The sequence below is a fragment of the Girardinichthys multiradiatus genome, chromosome 24 (assembly GCF_021462225.1).
Source record: "Girardinichthys multiradiatus isolate DD_20200921_A chromosome 24, DD_fGirMul_XY1, whole genome shotgun sequence".
NCBI lineage: Eukaryota > Metazoa > Chordata > Actinopteri > Cyprinodontiformes > Goodeidae > Girardinichthys > Girardinichthys multiradiatus.
Genome location: NC_061816.1, coordinates 7,529,058 through 7,550,317, shown reverse-complemented (window position 1 = coordinate 7,550,317; position 21,260 = coordinate 7,529,058). Strand labels below are relative to the sequence as shown.

At 38.8% G+C, this 21,260-nt stretch overlaps 1 protein-coding gene and 1 long non-coding RNA gene across 6 annotated transcripts; one reads left to right on the top strand and one right to left on the bottom strand.

Annotated features, from left to right (window-relative positions):
• Positions 1 to 1,635: 1,635 nt before the first annotated feature.
• On the top strand, positions 1,636 to 20,243 carry LOC124861274 (protein NLRC3-like). 5 transcript variants are annotated; one of them, XR_007036576.1, is made up of 4 exons: positions 1,636 to 3,262; positions 3,394 to 3,468; positions 6,072 to 7,065; positions 7,937 to 8,810. XR_007036576.1 is itself a non-coding variant. In XM_047354848.1 (2 exons), exon 1 carries the CDS (start codon positions 2,201 to 2,203, stop codon positions 2,891 to 2,893), a length of 693 nt encoding a protein of 230 aa, XP_047210804.1. In that variant the 5' UTR covers positions 1,636 to 2,200; the 3' UTR covers positions 2,894 to 3,468; positions 20,079 to 20,243. The 5 variants fall into 5 exon arrangements, 2 of the variants coding, with proteins under 2 accessions (XP_047210804.1, XP_047210803.1); XM_047354848.1 differs by lacking the exons at positions 6,072 to 7,065; positions 7,937 to 8,810 and adding an exon at positions 20,079 to 20,243 and having other exon boundaries at positions 1,636 to 3,468; XM_047354847.1 differs by lacking the exon at positions 6,072 to 7,065 and having other exon boundaries at positions 1,636 to 3,468; positions 8,053 to 8,810.
• LOC124861275 lies at positions 18,533 to 20,068 on the bottom strand. Its single transcript, XR_007036579.1, has 2 exons — positions 19,062 to 20,068; positions 18,533 to 18,964 (listed from the first exon to the last, which is right to left on the bottom strand). It is a non-coding gene; the product is annotated as an uncharacterized LOC124861275 (long non-coding RNA).
• Positions 20,244 to 21,260: the final 1,017 nt, after the last annotated feature.

Genomic DNA, 21,260 nt, shown 5'->3' with positions numbered 1-21,260 from the left:
AACACATGCTTGATTAATGTTGTTGAAACAGCATTTAAAAAGTGATCAAATGGCTGACTGGTTATGCCTCTTAAGCAAGTTGATTTTAAATGTTAACACAACTACAAGAAACTTTTTTCTGGTTTGGCTTCGCACTTGAACTTGTCAAGACTCAAGTCAATGTTGTATGCTTTTTAAAAATAACATGACAAGGCAGTTTCCTACAAAAACTTGGTAGGTATACTAGGACATGTATCTCATGAGGGTAAAATACCAGACTTGTAAATCAAAATTGCTTGTTTCCACATACAGTAGTGCCTCGTGGATGTTAGTAAACAAGAGATCCTGGGTTCAAATCCCAGCAGTGCCTTTCAGTTACATTGCTTGATTAATGTATGTCCAAGGGCTTTTTAATTGTGATTAAATGGCTGATAGGTTACAAGGTCATACCATCAGATTTGTAAATAGAAAATCCTGTGTTGTTCACAAATCTATCTAAATCTGTGATAGAGAGCACTTCTCCTTTGCATAGACAATCCATCCCACCTCGCAGGTGTGACATATCAAGATGCTGATTAGACAGCATGATTATTGCACAGATGTGCCTTACATTTGCCACAATAGACCAGCGCTGGTTTTCTTGTACTTTTGATGATTTCGGCGCTTTATTGGTGCTCCTTTTGCATGAATTACTGCATTAATGCAGCGTGGCATGGAGGATATCAGCCTGTGGTTCTGCTGAGGTGGAAAGGAAGCCCAGGTTGCTTTGCTAGTGGCCTTCAGGTAGTATGCATTGTTGGGTCTGGTTTCACTCATCTTCCCCTTGACAATGCTCCATAGATTATCCATGAGGTTCTGGTCAGGCCAGTTTGCTGGCCAATAAAGCAAAGTAACACCATGGTCATTGGATCAGCTATTGGTAAGTTTGGCAATGTGGGCCAGTACTAAGATTCTAAAGTTTGACTCCAATACCCTAGATCACGCTTTCTCAGACAGACTGAGAACTATGATCCCTTGATAGTTGGAACACATTCTTCAGATTGCTTTCTTAAAGTTTGGGACAACTACCCCACATGTATTGTCCCAGTGTTTCATGCAACACTAAGGAATCAGGTCAACCATGATGGCCCAACAATGTTCACAGCTTTTGGTATATTGGTGCCATTCTTGTCCATCCCTGTTTCCCTGCCACTGGTAAGATTTTCAACTACCACACAAGGTCTGTGATGCAGCCTCCTCTGCCACCACAGCAAAAACACTAGCAGGTCACATTCAGTTGACAGCCCTGTCCTTCTCTTCACCCAAATGTCCAATACATAATGCTGTTGGTCTGCTATATAATAGCAAAATGGGTCATCAAACTCTGGCCCAAGTGTCTTGGTACCAGTACACTCATGAAACAAGCCTCAACCCTGGCTGGTCTCACAGTTTGCAAAGTTCACAGATGATTTTGGGATGCATTGCTACCACTATTGTCAGTCTAAATCTGGTTAACAACAGCTGACTTGTCTCTTATCTTCTTCTATTATGTAGATTAGTCATAAAGTCTGTAAATCTCAAAAATTTTGAGTTGTAATGTAATAACCACAGCATTCTAAGGTTTTATGTACAACAACTACCTACTGAAACCAGTCTATAAAACATGGATCTGTTTATTGGTTCTTTGATTAGTCAGATGTGTTATATTGTTCTTTTCCAGCTGCTGGAGGACAACATCAGGACTTTTGTGAAGAAGGAACTGCAAAAAATCCAGAAGGTTTTGAGTTTAGATTACCCAGAATTTTCAATGAGTCCGGTGGAGAGTGAGGAGGGGCTGGAGGATGAAGATGAAGAGCAGAGGAGGAGCAGCAGAGAGGCATTTGAGAAGATCACATTGTGTTTCCTAAGAAGGATGAAACAAGACAACATGGCTGACTGTCTGCAAAGCAGTAAGATATTAATTTAGCTAGATCAGTGATGCATTTACCCAGTGAATGAAAATATTGTTCCGTTACTGAAGTGCTTTTCTTTTAGGAAAAACATATTGTTTCAAAATCTTGTTTTTGTCCTTGTTAAGAACTTTTTGCTGCACTTTGTCATCGTGAACTTAAATCTGGTCTGAAGAAGAGGTACCAGTCTATGTTTGAGGGGATTGCTAAAGCAGGACGTCCAACCCTTCTGAACCAGATCTACACGGAGCTCTACATCACAGAGGGAGGGACTGGAGAGGTCAACCGAGAACATGAGGTCAGACAGATTGAAACAGCTTCCAGGTCACCGGATAGGGCATAAACAACAATCAGACATCTTTAAACTCTCACCTGGAAGAGATCAACCAATCAGAACAGTGATGACAAAGGGTGTGGCTGGCATTGGGAAAACAGTCTTAACAAAGAGGTTTACCCTGGACTGGGCTGAAGGCAAAGCCCACCAGAACATCCAGGTCATATTTCCATTCACCTTCAGAGAGCTGAATGTGCTGAAAGAGAAGAAGTTCAGCTTGGTGGAACTTGTTCATCACTTCTTTAATGAAACAAAAGGAATTCGCAATTTTGAACACTTCCAGGTTCTGTTCATTTTTGATGGTCTGGATGAGAGTCGACTTCCTCTGGACTTCCACCACAAGGAGATCCTGACTGATGTTACAGAGTCCACCTCAGTGGATGTTCTGCTGACAAACCTCATCAGGGGGAAACTGCTTCCCTCTGCTCGCCTCTGGATAACCACACGACCTGCAGCAGCCAATCAGATCCCTCCTAAGTGTGTTGGCATGGTGACAGAGGTCAGAGGGTTCACTGACACGCAGAAGGAGGAGTACTTCAGGAAGAGATTCAGAGATAAGAAGCAGGATCATCTCCCACATCAAGACATCATGAAGTCTCCACATCATGTGCCACATCCCAGTCTTCTGTTGGATCACTGCTATGGTTCTTAAGATTTATTGAAATCAAAAACTGGAAAAGAACTGCCTAAGACCCTGATTGAGATGTACATCTATTTTACAGAAGTTCAAGCTAAAGTGAAGAAGGTCAAGTATGATGGAGGACCTGAGACAGATCCACACTGGAGTCCAGAGAGCAGGAAGATGATTGAGGGTTTATTCCCACAAGGAAAGTCCTTTAGTCCGCTTGTTTGGTCCGAACCAAAAGCGGACTTTATTTTTTTCATTTGGCGTGGTTTGTTTTCACATTGTACTTTTTGCAAGTGAACTACTACTTGTAAACAAAGCCACGCGGGTGAAGATCATTGCTCCCATTGGTCAGAAATGACGGGGGCGGGACATATCGCAGACCCGGAAATGTAGGTAAACAACTGTAGACATGCTGCGCAGCAACTGTTCTGCATTATTGAGTCGTTATTACAGCTGCAATACTATTGTGAGAATCAAGAGCTGCTCGATCAACACAGATATTGCTGTTATTTTTATAAATGTAGAACAGCGTCAGAGAAAGCATGAACCCTGTCCCACAACATGCCAGATGCGTTGCTTAGCAACATACAGCTGATCAGGTATGATTTCACTACAACTTTCACCTTTGCTAGGGGCTACGGTGGCTTGTTAAGTCCAAAGAGACGTACAGGTCCTTCTCAAAATATTAGCATATTGTGATAAAGTTCATTATTTTCCATAATGTCATGATGAAAATTTAACATTCATATATTTTAGATTCATTGCACACTAACTGAAATATTTCAGGTCTTTTATTGTCTTAATACGGATGATTGTGGCATACAGCTCATGAAAACCCAAAATTCCTATCTCACAAAATTAGCATATTTCATCCGACCAATAAAAGAAAAGTGTTTTTAATACAAAAAACGTCAACCTTCAAATAATCATGTACTCAATACTTGGTCGAGAATCCTTTTGCAGAAATGACTGCTTCAATGCGGCGTGGCATGGAGGCAATCAGCCTGTGGCACTGCTGAGGTCTTATGGAGGCCCAGGATGCTTCGATAGCGGCCTTTAGCTCATCCAGAGTGTTGGGTCTTGAGTTACTCAACGTTCTCTTCACAATATCCCACAGATTTTCTATGGGGTTCAGGTCAGGAGAGTTGGCAGACCAATTGAGCACAGTGATACCATGGTCAGTAAACCATTTACCAGTGGTTTTGGCACTGTGAGCAGGTGCCAGGTCGTGCTGAAAAATGAAATCTTCATCTCCATAAAGCTTTTCAGCAGATGGAAGCATGAAGTGCTCCAAAATCTCCTGATAGCTAGCTGCATTGACCCTGCCCTTGATAAAACACAGTGGACCAACACCAGCAGCTGACACGGCACCCCAGACCATCACTGACTGTGGGTACTTGACACTGGACTTCTGGCATTTTGGCATTTCCTTCTCCCCAGTCTTCCTCCAGATTCTGGCACCTTGATTTCCGAATGACATGCAGAATTTGCTTTCATCTGAAAAAAGTACTTTGGACCACTGAGCAACAGTCCAGTGCTGCTTCTCTGTAGCCCAGGTCAGGCGCTTCTGCCGCTGTTTCTGGTTCAAAAGTGGCTTGACCTGGGGAATGCGGCACCTGTAGCCCATTTCCTGCACACGCCTGTGCACAGTGGCTCTGGATGTTTCTACTCCAGACTCAGTCCACTGCTTCCGTAGGTCCCCCAAGGTCTGGAATCGGCCCTTCTCCACAATCTTCCTCAGGGTCCAGTCACCTCTTCTCGTTGTGCAGCGTTTTCTGCCACAGTTTTTCCTTCCCACAGACTTCCCACTGAGGTGCCTTGATACAGCACTCTGGGAACAGCCTATTCGTTCAGAAATTTCTTTCTGTGTCTTACCCTCTTGCTTGAGGGTGTCAATAGTGGCCTTCTGGACAGCAGTCAGGTCGGCAGTCTTACCCATGATTGGGGTTTTGAGTGATGAACCAGGCTGGGAGTTTTAAAGGCCTCAGGAATCTTTTGCAGGTGTTTAGAGTTAACTCGTTGATTCAGATGATTAGGTTCATAGCTCGTTTAGAGACACTTTTAATGATATGCTAATTTTGTGAGATAGAAATTTTGGGTTTTCATGAGCTGTATGCCAAAATCATCCGTATTAAGACAATAAAAGACCTGAAATATTTCAGTTAGTGTGCAATGAATCTAAAATATATGAATGTTAAATTTTCATCATGACATTATGGAAAATAATTAACTTTATCACAATATGCTAATATTTTGAGAAGGACCTGTACGTTTTCTGTACTTGGTGCAGATCGGGGCCGATTCATATTCAGACCATAAGCGAATCGCACCAGAGTCCGTTTGAAAGCAGACCGAGAGCCTTTTTTTGAGGTGGTCTCGGTCCGGTTGTTTGGTTCGGACCAGGGTTCGTTTTAATGTATTGGGAAAACTGGCTTTTGGTCAGCAGCAGAAAGGAAACCTGATGTTCTGTGAATCAGACCTGACAGACCAGGATCTGAGGAGAAAACTGTCTCTGATGTTTCTTTCTCTGAATGGAGATAAATAAATGTTGACTTTAGTTTTTCATTTAGTCACCTTTAGAGAAACATTGCTGATAAACTGATGGAGATGATCTCAGAGTGTAACGTTTGAAACATGTTTCATGATCATCTGTGACCTGGTAGATCAGGTGTTGGTTAGTATGAACTGCATGGGCTTCATCTAAAACCAACTGTGTCATGGTTTAAACCCAGTAAACTGGAGAAAAGACAGACAGGGAATGAAACACAGAATAGAATAAAAAAGATTTCATTTTGACAGAGCTCCAATGACAACTTTCCTGCATTGAAAATACAACAATTGTTTTAAGACATAAAACATTTTTTTTTCCTTTTTTATTTCCTTGTTTTCCTTCAAATGGTTTTAAGAAGCAACATTCAGCTTTCTGACCCAGTAACTCATTTTATTAAGAATTAATTAAGAAACCAAACACATTTAACACGACTAAAACAAGATGAATTGCTAAAGGAAAGAACTCAGTGTGTCGTGTGAATTATTCATGATGTGATTTTTGATCAGTTATTTAGATTGAAAATAAAAGCAAATAAAAGCAGAAGGTTGCAGTAAACAGATAAAATGATTCCTTGGTCGGCTGATCTAGAAATAATCTGTTACTGGATACAAATTGACATTTACCTTCAGAAAGTTCAACCATGTTTTCCAGCTGGAGCCAAACACTGTTGAGCTGGAGGTCACCTGTGCTGAAAGCCAGCAGATAACCAAACCCCAGCATGATTTCAATGTGTGAGAACATCATAGAAGAAGAGGAAGGGAGGAAATAAAGCTCCGACAGCAAGGGATCAATGTCTGTGGTGACGTTAACTTCAGGCCAACCGTGAGAATAAGAAGATAAAAGTCCAAAAAAAGACAGTAGATGTAATTCAACCAACAGCTCAGTGTGATAGACTACAGTATTAAGAACATCTAGTGTCCTAGTTCAAGTCCTCAACTGACCAATATCCTTTTATTAATTAATCTTTAGCATAAATTATGTTGAGATAGTTTATAAATCTTTAGACATTTTTTTCTAACTTTATCAATGGATTCAACTTGACATCAGTTAGTAAAGTTGAAAGAAAATTCACATTAGCTGACGAACCACCTGCAGTCAGCTCCATCCATCAGGTTGAGACAATAGGTCAGAGGTCATGACTGAAAGGCTTTAGGAGACGACAGCATAGTGTCTGGTTGGATAGCTCAAGGTGTTTGTTTAGAGCTCAGCAACATGGAGGTCATGAGATCAAGACTGAGATGTTCCTTGTTTTAAGAAGAATAAAACTGAATAATTTGAGAGAAATTTGAACAACATTTCAAAGAATTTAACCAGAGGGAGTCAATAAGTCAACATGATGGACTGTAGGAAGGAGATTCAAGAAAGACTGGCTTCAACTTCTCATCAGGAGCTTATTTGTTGTGAAGAACCTGAGAGGTTATATTTTGAGGAGTTCAGGGTTCAAACTGAAAAGTTGAAAAGCACCAAGAGAAGAGAGCTAAGAAGGGAGTGGACCCGATGGTGTGGAGGAACTGTCTGTGACCAGAAGATGCCAGTGGTGGAGTTCCTGGGTTCAAGTCCTGCCTGAGACGACCTGGAGAGAAGATCTAGACCTGCTGCAGAGAGTGGGTGAGGGGGCCGTGTCCCCTCCCCGGATAATCAAGAGGTAAATGGAGGAGGTTATGATCTTCTAAACAACACAAGCTCAATATTTTATTGCACATTCTGGATCTTCTGCATTATCACTGATTTCTCTTCATTTGGTCAAACTAAACTTTGATACCAGTGACTTTAAACCTGAAAGTGTATTAAACTCACTGGAAATGTGGAGTTCTACTGGGAGAACAACAGGAGAAACTTTGGACCTGAGTAGAACCTGTAGCTGCTGCTTTCTTTCTTCAGCTTCTGGATCTTCTCAATCAAAATGCATTTAAAGTTGAATTCAGATTAAATTTTCTTACATGGAAACTCTAAAACAGATAATCCAGATTGGTTCAACAGCAACATCTGATCTGAGTTTCAGCAGAAACTTACAAAACATCTCAGCATCAGCATCTGGAGAACAACATGCTAAATTCAGCTAAACTGCTGAAAGAAGTTCAACCAACCTTCAGAAACTCAACATCTCAGCTGAACTCAAGTCTCTGAAGACAGTCAAACATCTTCAAGCAGTTCAAACCAGTTAGCATGTTCTGCTCCACATGCTAACACCAACATGTTGTGGAAGTTCTTCAGCAAACAGATCAAACTCCAAAGCTGAGCTAGAAGAACCTTGGATCTAAATGACCTCAGTTAGTGTTTCAATGCAACAAACTTTCATTTCAATCCAACATTTAAACCAATCTCATTGAGCTCATCCAGAAGCTGGAGAACCAAAGCAGCAGTTTCAGGTCTCCTCACATCTAAACCTTCTCCTCTTCCTCACCATCTGAACTCCACATTCACAGTCACATTAATACAGCTACAGATTTAAAGTCACTGATTGAAATCAAAGTATAGTTACCCAAATGTTGGCTCCATGTGCTTCCTCCATCCAGACCAGCTCAGGTGAAAGGTCAGACTGTCAAACAGGAAGTGAAAGCTTCCACTTCCTTTTATAGGGCGGAGCCAAGCAGACTCCACTAACAGGGCTGGATATCTTTACTGTCCACAGATCACATCTCCAGAGTCTGTCTGTCCATCTGATCCATGAATAAACTGAAGCTGACATCTGGTGACACCAGAAATCACAGCTTTGTCATCAGGATGGATGAGATTTTGCAATGGACCACCTGGTCTTCAGACCAGGATCTGAGGAGAAAACTGTCTCTGATGTTTCTTTCTCTGAATGGAGATAAATAAATGTTGACTTTAGTTTTTCATTTAGTCACCTTCAGAGAAACATTGCTGATAAACTGATGGAGATGATCTCAGAGTGTAACGTTTGAAACATGTTTCATGATCATCTGTGACCTGGTAGATCAGGTGTTGGTTAGTATGAACTGCATGGGCTTCATCTAAAACCAACTGTGTCATGGTTTAAACCCAGTAAACTGGAGAAAAGACAGACAGGGAATGAAACACAGAATAGAATAAAAAAGATTTCATTTTGACAGAGCTCCAATGACAACTTTCCTGCATTGAAAATACAACAAATGTTTTAAGACATAAAACATTTTTTTTTCCTTTTTTATTTCCTTGTTTTCCTTCAAATGGTTTTAAGAAGCAACATTCAGCTTTCTGACCCAGTAACTCATTTTATTAAGAATTAATTAAGAAACCAAACACATTTAACACGACTAAAACAAGATGAATTGCTAAAGGAAAGAACTCAGTGTGTCGTGTGAATTATTCATGATGTGATTTTTGATCAGTTATTTAGATTGAAAATAAAAGCAAATAAAAGCAGAAGGTTGCAGTAAACAGATAAAATGATTCCTTGGTCGGCTGATCTAGAAATAATCTGTTACTGGATACAAATTGACATTTACCTTCAGAAAGTTCAACCATGTTTTCCAGCTGGAGCCAAACACTGTTGAGCTGGAGGTCACCTGTGCTGAAAGCCAGCAGATAACCAAACCCCAGCATGATTTCAATGTGTGAGAACATCATAGAAGAAGAGGAAGGGAGGAAATAAAGCTCCGACAGCAAGGGATCAATGTCTGTGGTGACGTTAACTTCAGGCCAACCGTGAGAATAAGAAGATAAAAGTCCAAAAAAAGACAGTAGATGTAATTCAACCAACAGCTCAGTGTGATAGACTACAGTATTAAGAACATCTAGTGTCCTAGTTCAAGTCCTCAACTGACCAATATCCTTTTATTAATTAATCTTTAGCATAAATTATGTTGAGATAGTTTAAAAATCTTTAGACATTTTTTTCTAACTTTATCAATGGATACAACTTGACATCAGTTAGTAAAGTTGAAAGAAAATTCACATTAGCTGACGAACCACCTGCTGTCAGCTCCATCCATCAGGTTGAGACAATAGGTCAGAGGTCATGACTGAAAGGCTTTAGGAGACGACAGCATAGTGTCTGGTTGGATAGCTCAAGGTGTTTGTCTAGAGCTCAGCAACATGGAGGTCATGAGATTGTTGTGGATTTTTCTTATCAAAGTGGGTAGAAGTTGACTCATAACAAGAGAAAATCCGGACTTTGTCTAAATAAGTTTTATTCAAAGGCATTCAGCGTTTGAAGACCCTGACACTGAGGTTAGTCAGTGAAACAGAGCCCCGAACAGAAATCACAAACAGTATTTATACCAAAAATGAGGGTGTTATCTCAACTTCAAAGAGTTTTAGAAATATGGCCCCTAGACCCTCCCCGGGTCAGAGTTAACAAAGTTATTTATGAGGGCACCCATCTACCTTCCCTTGAAATATACACTTCAGGAAGTGTTAACCATAAAACTCTCCAGCATTTGAATTTAGAGTCCATCTGCTCTAAATAACAGAACACTAATAAAACACAGAGGTCAGAGGAGAGAGGTGAAGGGAATATCAGAGCACTTTAAAATAATTTTCCATTACACTCCTTTCTTCTGATTACAAGATAATCACATAACTAAAAGAAAATTATTCAAAACCATCACCCCTCTCAGCTAACAAATAATCCAAAGCCATTCTATTTTGCAAACTCATAGTTCTTATAGCCTGCTGCTCCGTAGTTAGAACAGTGAAACCTTCCTCAGATAAAACAGTAAGATTAAAAGTTAACACAAAGGGATCAGGGACCAAAGATCCTGAAATAGTAGAAGGATCAGTTCTGATAGGACATGACTCAAATTTATGTCTGTTGATTAAAGCACATAAAACAGATATAATAGCTTCGCAACCTACTGTCTTCCCAAGGAAATAAGGTGTACTTTCCTCCTGTGTAATACAAATATCTGGATCTTTAATCGGATTTCTAATACCCCGAATTCTATAAAGAGTTCCTGTAGACGCACACGTTAAATTAATCTCACTAGAAAATGTACTAACATTTCTGCTTTCCCTAACAGTATAATTCCTCACCCAAGGAAAAATGACCTCCACCAACCGGTTATCTGGAAAGAAAGTAGCTAGAGCATAAGTAGTATCAATAGGAACTGGTACCAAAAATGGTTGATCATTAATAACACGTGGAATCAAACAACAAACATAACAACTATCATTTCTTATCTTCCTCACGGTTTGATGCATCAGTTGCCACCAAACATTATCAGCATGTTCATAGTAGTCAGAAAAGTGATGAAACTCTCTTCGAATCCGCTGATGAGTATTATTAGCACAATTCCTCAAATTAGCCTTACATTGTCTTTGCTGTACCTTTTCCCAAATGAACACAAGAGTTGTAAAAAATACTTGCAATACCAATCATTAGCATCAGAACAAACCACCTTCCATATAGCTGCATCGTGACCTTGAAGTGGAATGTCCTTTCTTCTGGTACTGAAAGCAAACAGTTTTTTTTTAAAGAAAACAAATTATAAACACAACTTAAAAAACAAAAAATCCTGCTGTCTCTCCTGAGTGGCTTCAAGCTGCCCTGTTACCAGTCTGGTACAGGTGGGCGGTCGTAGGAAGCTCCTCTAGAAACATATTTAGAAACAGGAACTCTAACCTGCTGGAAGTTAGGCTTCCATAGTCCAACTAAACAACGGTGGAAATGAACACATTCAAATTTGTAATAATACCATAATGATAAATATCAAGCAATAAACATAAAAGTTTGATAAAAGCATCCGAGATTTCCTCCTCAGAGTCAGTCTTGCTGTCAAAGTGGGAGGAAAGAATCTCTCACTGTGGTGTGTGTGCAGTGAGGCAAATGACCTTATGATTTCTAACTTTCAGGCAATGCGATGGCCTTAAGTAGATTCTGAAATAACGTTGCACTGCCCAAGGGATTATTGTGCCCTTGTAAGAACAGTGTTCTTCAATCACTCGCCAGTGATCAGCTTACAGTTCTTTGTCTTGTGGCGGTCCGCTGTCCTCACACCTTTCAGCCGTGGATGATCCAGTTAGAAGATGACTTGTGTCCTGGAAGCCAGATGAAGCTGGAGGAGCTGGAGCTTTGCTGCAGCTTTCCTGGGTGTCTAGTAGGATCTGATATGGGCCATTCCAGCACCTGGACTTCCTGTGTTTTCTCCTAAATTCTCTGACCAGAATCCAGTCGCCAGGAATAAAGGACTGGAGGGTGGAAGTGGCTGTTTCTGGTAATGCAGCCTTCACCATCTGTGAAACTTGAGAAAACACAGTGGACAGGTTTTGACAGTAAAACAACATCCTATCTTCACACTAAGATGTGGAAGAAAGTTTTCTTGGCAATATCCCCATGTCCAAATTAGGAGACCTGCCACACAGCACTTCAAAAGGACTGAGATTTGCCTGTGTCATTTTTCTCAATCTCACATAAGTGAGAACAATAGGTAGAGCCTTCACAACGCTTGGCTAATTTTCAATTCAAAGTCCCATTCTCAAACCTAAGTGCTTAACTACATGAACTTCATCAAAACATCCAACAAAATCAAAATAATTGATCTTCTGACTTCACCTGATATACTAGCAGTAACCATCAGCTAAAAATTCTGAATATCAAAAATGTGACATGATGTTTGAGGAAGGTCTGATTACAGGTCAACATTTCATAGTTTCAGAAAACCCAAAAAGAATTTCAAAAATGGTCTAATTTGTGGAGATATAAAATTTCACAAAAAATCAACACCATAATTTCAGAGAGGTTTTCATAATGTGGTCTTAGGGAACTATGCACCATTTATATAAACAAAGTACAACGTCTCTCTCGCATTGTCACTAAGTCCTCACTGGAGGTATGAGCTACCCTTTTTCCCATGAGTGCTAAAACTTTTGGAACCCCATGTTACTTTATTCTGACATTCCCCTCTCCTGGCGCAGGGTCCAACCCATGCGACAATCCAGCAAAAAGTTTGTACAAAAATGTTTTAATAACCAAGATCACATTACATAGAAATGAATTCTGACATAACTATGTGTCACTATGAATTTAACGAAAGCAACATAAAGAAAATCCAGATGTTTTTAACTGCAATTCAGTTCCATTAACAACTAAACACAAACTTTAATTATTCAGTTCATCAATGTCTCACTTAGAAATTAGTCACATATCATCCTGATTTGTCTTGTACAAAGATGAGTATTAGATTAATGGACATCCAATGTAATTTGGATGAATAAACCCTACAAATTGAATCTAATAAATAATTCCCACCAAGTATAAAGGCATGACTCTGATTCTTTATCAAAAATATATTCCTTACTTTTGCATATCTTGAACTGTCAGCTAGCTTAATGGCACCAGGGAAACTTTCAATCTAATAAATCACCAATGATTCTGCATGCAAAACTAATTCTTCAAACTAGTTTAAACTATTTCATTAACCTTTTAATAATAAAACACATAAATCTAAAAGTCATGCTACATCCTTAATCATTATACAAAAAAAAAAACATGTTATTAAGGCAACAATCATTACCAGCATTTTGATTCTATTGTCTCTTAAACAGTGTTAGAACTCAGGAAGGGAGGTGCTGAGCGTTACCATGACAACAAAGGCATGAACCAACCTGGTAGGTGGGCGGAGTCAGGCAGAACTAACCTTTGATTGACAGCCTATGGGCGGGACCACAGTTTCTTCATCCCATCCCACATTAGTGTAACTTAAACTGCAAAACTGTTAACATGCACCTACCTGAGAAACAAGCTGCTTCTTAACTCTCCTGAAAACTCAAAGTTTAATCAATCTGGGATTTAGAAACATTATTCTAAACATGGATTCTTGTTTCATGCAACATATAAACAAACATTCATTCCAACAAAACAAAGACAAAACATCAAAGACAAACAAATGGCCAAATTTGAAGCTTCAAGAATTAAAAGAAATTTTTAACAATCTCTTTTCAGAATATGTTTTCTCAACCATATCTTTTAATGCTATAATTGATAAATTTTGTTATGACAATCGTCAGGATCCTTTTTAAAAATGAGTGCACATAGTCCAAAAAATCTCAAAGTATTTAGAAGCACAGCAACAGTTTTCTCTTATATGAATCCAAATTTACTGATGCTGAAACCTTTTGCTAATTCTTTGTACTGTAACTCTGTAATAATAACTACAATCCTGAGAGTTATTGTTATAATTCTCTTTTTGTTTTGCTCAATTTAATTGCAGCTGCATTGCAGAATTTCAAGTTAAATGCAAAGAAGTATTTTTAATTTAATTCAATTCAAATTCAAAGATACTTTATTGATCCCCGAGGCGAAATTAGAAAAGTCAGCATTGACATTTTCATGTTATACCCAAACTAAACAAAACTGCAGTGTTTGACTTAATCATAAATGAAGATAAGAAGCTTGTCTCCAAACTGGACTTTTTCCCACATAGTGTTTAAAAAAGAACAAATATAATTGTCTTTAATTTGGCTATTTAAATGTTGAGAGTTGGGGAAAACTTATTACTAGAACCCCTCTTTTACAATCCAAATGCTGATAAATGTTCCAATATTTTATCTCTTAGTAATCTGAAATCACCTTGTGTCCTTTAATCTTTAAACCCTAAGAAATCAAACAAGGAGACTTGAGTTTGAGCCGACCATCCTCTTACTGTTAAGAGGGCCTTTATTTATTTTCTTTTCCTAAAATAAAGGATTTTACTTGTCTTTATTCTGTTATAAAAATCCTAACCTTGGTTCCAAAACTAAACTCTTCAACTCCAATCTGTGTCCCCAGAGTAGAAATTTTTGAGTATTATTGCATTTCAAAGCCACCAAATGACTGGAACTCATCATTGGCTTAGATCTATTTTAATAAGTAATCAGCCTACCTTTAATTAAGTATTATAATTTCATGGACCCAAAATCTATGGCTTACAGGCTTCAGGGGTCCAGGAACCACAAGTTGAGTACTACTGCATTGAGCAATGGTGTTAACTTTCTGCAGAGATTGAAGGATTGGCTAAATATATTATTTCTGCTTGGACAATAATCAGATTTAAATTATTAGTTCACAGCTCCTAATTTACCTCAGATCATATTTGCTCCTAACCCAGTTCATAAGAAGCTTCAGACAACATTATGCTAAAAAGCCAAAAACAAAACAAAAAACCAGATCTGTTTTAAAATAAAGAAAAAGCATGCTTAAAAAACTTAATACTGTGGTGGAAAATAACTCCACGGTTCTGAAGGCCTTTTCATGCAGAGTCTTTTAGGAAGCATGAGATTAGTTTAATTTTTGTGTGGTACCACTGTCCAATCAGATTCTTTCTAAATAACCCAATTTTTTCATTCTCATTTTAAAGGTTTGTTTTACCAAGGAAAATGTGTTTAACAAAACCAATTACTCTCAAAAGTTTTAAAAGTTTTTAGCTGGTGATATCTTAGAAAACAACAAGTGTTTTAATATTTCTATGCAACACAGAACTGATCAGGTGTCCTTTCCTTCTACAAAGGGAGAAAAAAGAACCTGCAGAACCAAACCTTTCATAGTTTTTTGTCAGGACCTGATATAAGGTACAGTGTAAATCAACACGCTGCATGAATCAGAAGAGGGAAGAAAAAAACACTAATATAACCTCTTCCCAGCAGCTGCTGTGAAAAACAATGAATTTGTACTTTCCATAAGTGTCAGTTAACACTTGTGGACAAAAACTGCACCAAACTGTAAGTACTGTGTCAGAGACTGTATGAAGACCATCTGCAGTAGAACTAAGCCTGTTTTAATGAGGTCTCTACCCATTAGATTTATGGAATACAAAATCTGACAACAGAAAATAATACCTGAAGGAGAAACCCATCAGGTTTTACGCATTCGCTGGGTTTTAAAAATACTCCTTCATGAGTTCTGTCCTGAGAATAACATAGAAACACTTGGTTACTGCTGAGTTTTGGAGATGTTGTAACTTCCTCTGCTTTTAATAACTAGAATAATTGACCCTGAATATTCCACGACGAAAGAGAACTTGCTTCTCTAAAAGAATTAACCGCAAAGTATCAAATGAGTTAAGTTATCACCCTTTTGAAGATACTTTTCTAACCCTAAAATAATATTTTAAACCGCTATATCTGTCAACGTCAAGCAAGCATCACATGAGCAGCGGTTAATAAGCGTTCTTCATTGCAGAAAATAGGAAAAGATTTATGCAAATGTGTGTTTGTACGTTACCCCCATCAGTTTCTAAATCGCTCCAGAGTCAGACTGTCAGGCACACAGTTCTCCATCAGTCCAAAAAAACAACCAGGCCCTTCCCAGGTCTGTTGGTGAGACATTCAATCCTTCTTTGTCCACTTTAACTTCTTCAGGAGGGAGAAAGAAGAAACTTTGCTCCGGTTTCTCTTCTGCCCGCATAAGATGCTTTCAATATAAATCCAGTGTATCGCTCTTCTAGCTCTTGCAAACAGCATGGATCTTTGTCCATCTCAGTGGGTCCAGATTTCTTCTGAGTTTCGTTTTTTTTTTTCTTGTAGAAAGTCACACTGCGATTTTCAACATGCAGGAAGGCAGATCTCTCTCTTTCAGGCCGTGCTGGAGAAGCGTCTCTGGCGGAGTAGCCATGGAGAAGGGCAGGTTTCTAAAATCCAGACTCAAAAACGCAGATGTTTAACTCAAATCCCATATATGTGTGTATTTGTGTGTGAGAGAGGCAAAAGAAAAGTTTAGTATAGGTTCAGATTTTGTACAAATACATATTATCAGTCAGTCAGTCAGTTGTCCACCTGCCTGTCACTTCCTTCCACAACATGAACTATACTCCTTTCTAAAACAACTTTCTTTTCGCATCTCTAATGTCTCTTTTCACTTTTACCTTCTTTACCGACTGATCGCAATATTTAAGACAAAAAAAACTTCCTTCAGGAAAGTTTTAACTCTTTAACCCCTTAATTGATGCACTCTGTGCTTTTTAATATTCTTCTTATGTTTTTTTATTTATTTTTCCATCAACTGTTTTACTTGAAACTATTTAAACTATTTAACTTATTTACACTCAAACTTCCACGCTGTGAAAAACCAAACTTATCTTCCAAATTAAAGCACATTTAACACAATCATCCCCACTTTTTCCTTTCATTATTTTATAAATCAGAGTATGAAGAAGGAGACACCCCTGATGCCTCAAGGTTCCGGAACCATTTTTTTTTTTTTTTTACCTGTTCAGCGGCACGTCTGCCGTCTGGCTTTTCTCCTTTATGAGGTGTAGAAAATTGCTAAAAACCACCCGCAAAACCCTGTGTTTTGCTTTATCTTATTGTTACCAATAAGAACCTCCCTGCAATTCCTTTGCAGGGTAACCGGGCCCTCAGCTGATGTCCTCCCTCTCGCAACTCTGGAACCTAATTAATTAGTTAGGAGATGATGGTTAATGTGTAATAAAAATAATAATATACATTATATCATACAGAGCAACTTCTCACCCAGATATATTTGACGACAAATTGTTCGGATCTAATCAGCCAGAAGCCGCAGGCGGACATGAGAACTCCCCTCCGTAAAATGGAAGTGGACTGAGAACAACTCCCAGGCTGGCCAGACGTCCGTGTCCCCTCCTGCGGTCTCCTCTGGCACGTTAGATCCTGTTCGTGACGCTAAAATTGTTGTGGATTTTTCTTATCAAAGTGGGTAGAAGTTGACTCATAACAAGAGAAAATCCGGACTTTGTCTAAATAAGTTTTATTCAAAGGCATTCAGCGTTTGAAGACCCTGACACTGAGGTTAGTCAGTGAAACAGAGCCCCGAACAGAAATCACAAACAGTATTTATACCAAAAATGAGGGTGTTATCTCAACTTCAAAGAGTTTTAGAAATATGGCCCCTAGACCCTCCCCGGGTCAGAGTTAACAAAGTTATTTATGAGGGCACCCATCTACCTTCCCTTGAAATATACACTTCAGGAAGTGTTAACCATAAAACTCTCCAGCATTTGAATTTAGAGTCCATCTGCTCTAAATAACAGAACACTAATAAAACACAGAGGTCAGAGGAGAGAGGTGAAGGGAATATCAGAGCACTTTAAAATAATTTTCCATTACAAGATCAAGACTGAGATGTTCCTTGTTTTAAGAAGAATAAAACTGAACAATTTGAGAGAAATTTGAACAACATTTCAAAGAATTTAACCAGAGGGAGTCAATAAGTCAACATGATGGACTGTAGGAAGGAGATTCCAGAAAGACTGGCTTCAACTTCTCATCAGGAGCTTATTTGTTGTGAAGAACCTGAGAGGTTATATTTTGAGGAGTTCAGGGTTCAAACTGAAAAGTTGAAAAGCACCAAGAGAAGAGAGCTAAGAAGGGAGTGGACCCGATGGTGTGGAGGAACTGTCTGTGACCAGAAGATGCCAGTGGTGGAGTTCCTGGGTTCAAGTCCTGCCTGAGACGACCTGGAGAGAAGATCTAGACCTGCTGCAGAGAGTGGGTGAGGGGGCCGTGTCCCCTCCCCGGATAATCAGGAGGTAAATGGAGGAGGTTATGATCTTCTAAACAACACAAGCTCAATATTTTATTGTACATTCTGGATCTTCTGCATTATCACTGATTTCTCTTCATTTGGTCAAACTAAACTTTGATACCAGTGACTTTAAACCTGAAACTGTATTAAACTCACTGGAAATGTGGAGTTCTACTGGGAGAACAACAGGAGAAACTTTGGACCTGAGTAGAACCTGTAGCTGCTGCTTTCTTTCTTCAGCTTCTGGATCTTCTCAAACAAAATTCATTTAAAGTTGAATTCAGATTAAATTTTCTTACATGGAAACTCTAAAACAGATCATCCAGATTGGTTCAACAGCAACATCTGATCTGAGTTTCAGCAGAAACTTACAAAACATCTCAGCATCAGCATCTGGAGAACAACATGCTAAATTCAGCTAAACTGCTGAAAGAAGTTCAACCAACCTTCAGAAACTCAACATCTCAGCTGAACTCAAGTCTCTGAAGACAGTCAAACATCTTCAAGCAGTTCAAACCAGTTAGCATGTTCTGCTCCACATGCTAACACCAACATGTTGTGGAAGTTCTTCAGCAAACAGATCAAACTCCAAAGCTGAGCTAGAAGAACTTTGGATCTAAATGACCTCAGTTAGTGTCTCAATGCAACAAACTTTCATTTCAATCCAACATTTAAACCAATCTCATTGAGCTCATCCAGAAGCTGGAGAACCAAAGCAGCAGTTTCAGGTCTCCTCACATCTAAACCTTCTCCTCTTCCTCACCATCTGAACTCCACATTCACAGTCACATTAATACAGCTACAGATTTAAAGTCACTGATTGAAATCAAAGTATAGTTACCCAAATGTTGGCTCCATGTGCTTCCTCCATCCAAACCAGCTCAGGTGAAAGGTCAGACTGTCAAACAGGAAGTGAAGGTAGCCTCCAACAACAGGGCTGGATATCTGGACTGTCCACAGATCACAAACTGGAGAAAGGACAGAAACACAGAAAAATATCTGATTTATTGAGACACTGATCAAGAATGATCATCTCTGCAGTGTCTCAGCTCAGTTACCTTCTGCTACAACTAATCTGTCCACTAGAGGGAGCACAGAAACTTCCACTTATTCTCCTTCAAACCTAAAGATGAAATAACTGCATTCAGTGTTATTCAACAACTTTGTTTAAAATTTCAAAAAAGAAATGTTCTTTTGTGAATAAAATGATCTGTACCAACCTGAAGTTCAGCTTTTCTTTGTGAAGATGTTGACATTAACTTTGAGGGACTAGAAAAGATTCAGGACAGAAACGGTGAGATATCTCAGGGACTGCAGCTGTACCTCTTTATTATGATATAGTTTTGTAAGAACAGCAAGAGGATTTTATTATTGCTTTTTAAATCTATATTTTTCAGCACAGAGAGGATAAACACACTTCTGAACATAGAACAAAGTGACAGAATACTTGTTCTGTAAAATATAGCATTAATAAACTTCTTTCCAACACAGCTGAATAATTTAGATGAGTACATGAGTAAAGCTGTTGATTAAATAGTAGTAAAACATATAAAATGTACGTCTGGATCTGTATGGTTGGATGAACCACAGCATCAAAGTACAGCCGCTACATTCCTGCTTCCACAACATAGAGGTAGAAATAGCTGATTGTCATCATAAACCAAATTAGTCTATTTATTGGAACTGAAAAATCTTTATTGGGTAAAATATTGATATTTGATAAAGAATGTGATTAATCCCAATTAATTAATTACAAAAACATTTATTAATTTGTTTTTTTGTTATCACATCCCATCATTAATCTATACCTTTATACAGGTACAAACTGCTGATAAAACAAAATAAAATATTAAAATGTATTAAAGAAAGGTCTAAATATGAAAGGTTTTTGTTTAAATAGTTTTTGTAAAATCTCACATTTATATTACAATATTTTGTGATTGAAAATGTTTGGGGAAATTAAGAAAACAGACATATTTATGAAACAAAAACAAAACAACTTCACAACAAACACAAACATACTGAAATGTCTGAAAAATAAGATAATATTCTGTCTTTAAAGGATTGTAAGATTAATTTTTATTTTTAAAGAGAAACAATTTGAACATATTTAGCTGAATGGAAATCAGAAACTTGCCCAAACTGAATTAGAGTTTTTCTCTCAGTAAAGAGGCTGTTTTTACTTAATTTTATGAGCATAAACAATTTATTTTTACTTTCTGCTTAATTCAACACAGAAATACTGAGGAACCAGGAGACCAGACTGCAAATTTCAGACTTCAACCTGATTTGTTTTGTCAGAAACTCCAGAAGACTCAGGTGGAGCCTCAACAATCTCCTGGATTAAAGACTACCTGACAAACAGACCACAGTTTGTGAGACTGAAGGGTTATGAGTCTAACCAGGTAGTCAACAGCACAGGAGCACCACAGGGGACTGTACTCTCACCATTCCTTTTCACTCTGTACACCTCAGACTTCCAGTACAAGACAGACTCTTGTCATCTGCAAAAATACTCGGATGATTCTGCAGTTGTGGGGTGGATCAGAGATGGACAAGAAGATGAGTACAGGAAGGTGGTGGACCGCTTTGTGGCATGGTGTGGAAACAATCATCTCATCTTGAACGTGAATAAAACAAAGGAGATGATTGTAGATTTTAAGAGAAACAGGAATAAGTCAAAAACTATTTCCATCATGGGAGAAGAAGTGGAGGTGGTGGAGGAGTATAAATACCTCAGTGTTCATCTGGACAACAGACTAGAGTGGAGATGCAACTGTGAAGCCATCTACAAGAAGGGACAGAGCAGACTGTACTTCTTGAGGAAGCTTAGGTCCTTTGGTGTTTGCAGCAAGATGCTGCATATCTTCTATAAGTCTGTTGTGGAGAGTCTGATCTCTTCTGCCATCATCTGCTGGGGAAGCAGCATCAGAGCCAGGGACTTAAAAAAGCTCAACAAGCTGATAAAAAATGCTGGTTCTGTTCTGGGGACTCCTCTGGAACCTCTGGAGATCATTGTGGAAAGAAGGTGAAGAACATTATGGAGAACCCTGAGCTTCCTCTTCATGAGACTGTCCTACAACAACAGAGTGTCTTCAGTCAGAGGCTTCTTCAGATCTGCTGTAAGACGGAGCGCTACAGGAGATCCTTCCTGCCCACAGCCATCAGCATCTACAACGACTCTTTGAGGAAACCTTCATAATATGAGCTATAACAACATTTAATTTCCCTTTGGGATTAATAAAGTATTTTTAAATTGAATTGAATTGGAATCCAACATAGAGGGCCTCAGTGAATGTGGTGTTGAAGGTGTGGAGGTGGATCAGTGAGTCAGAGGAAACTCTGTAGAAGGACAGGATGCCAGCAGGACAGTCCACATACGCTGCTACTCTGTTAGAGACGGAGGAGGAGGAGGTGAT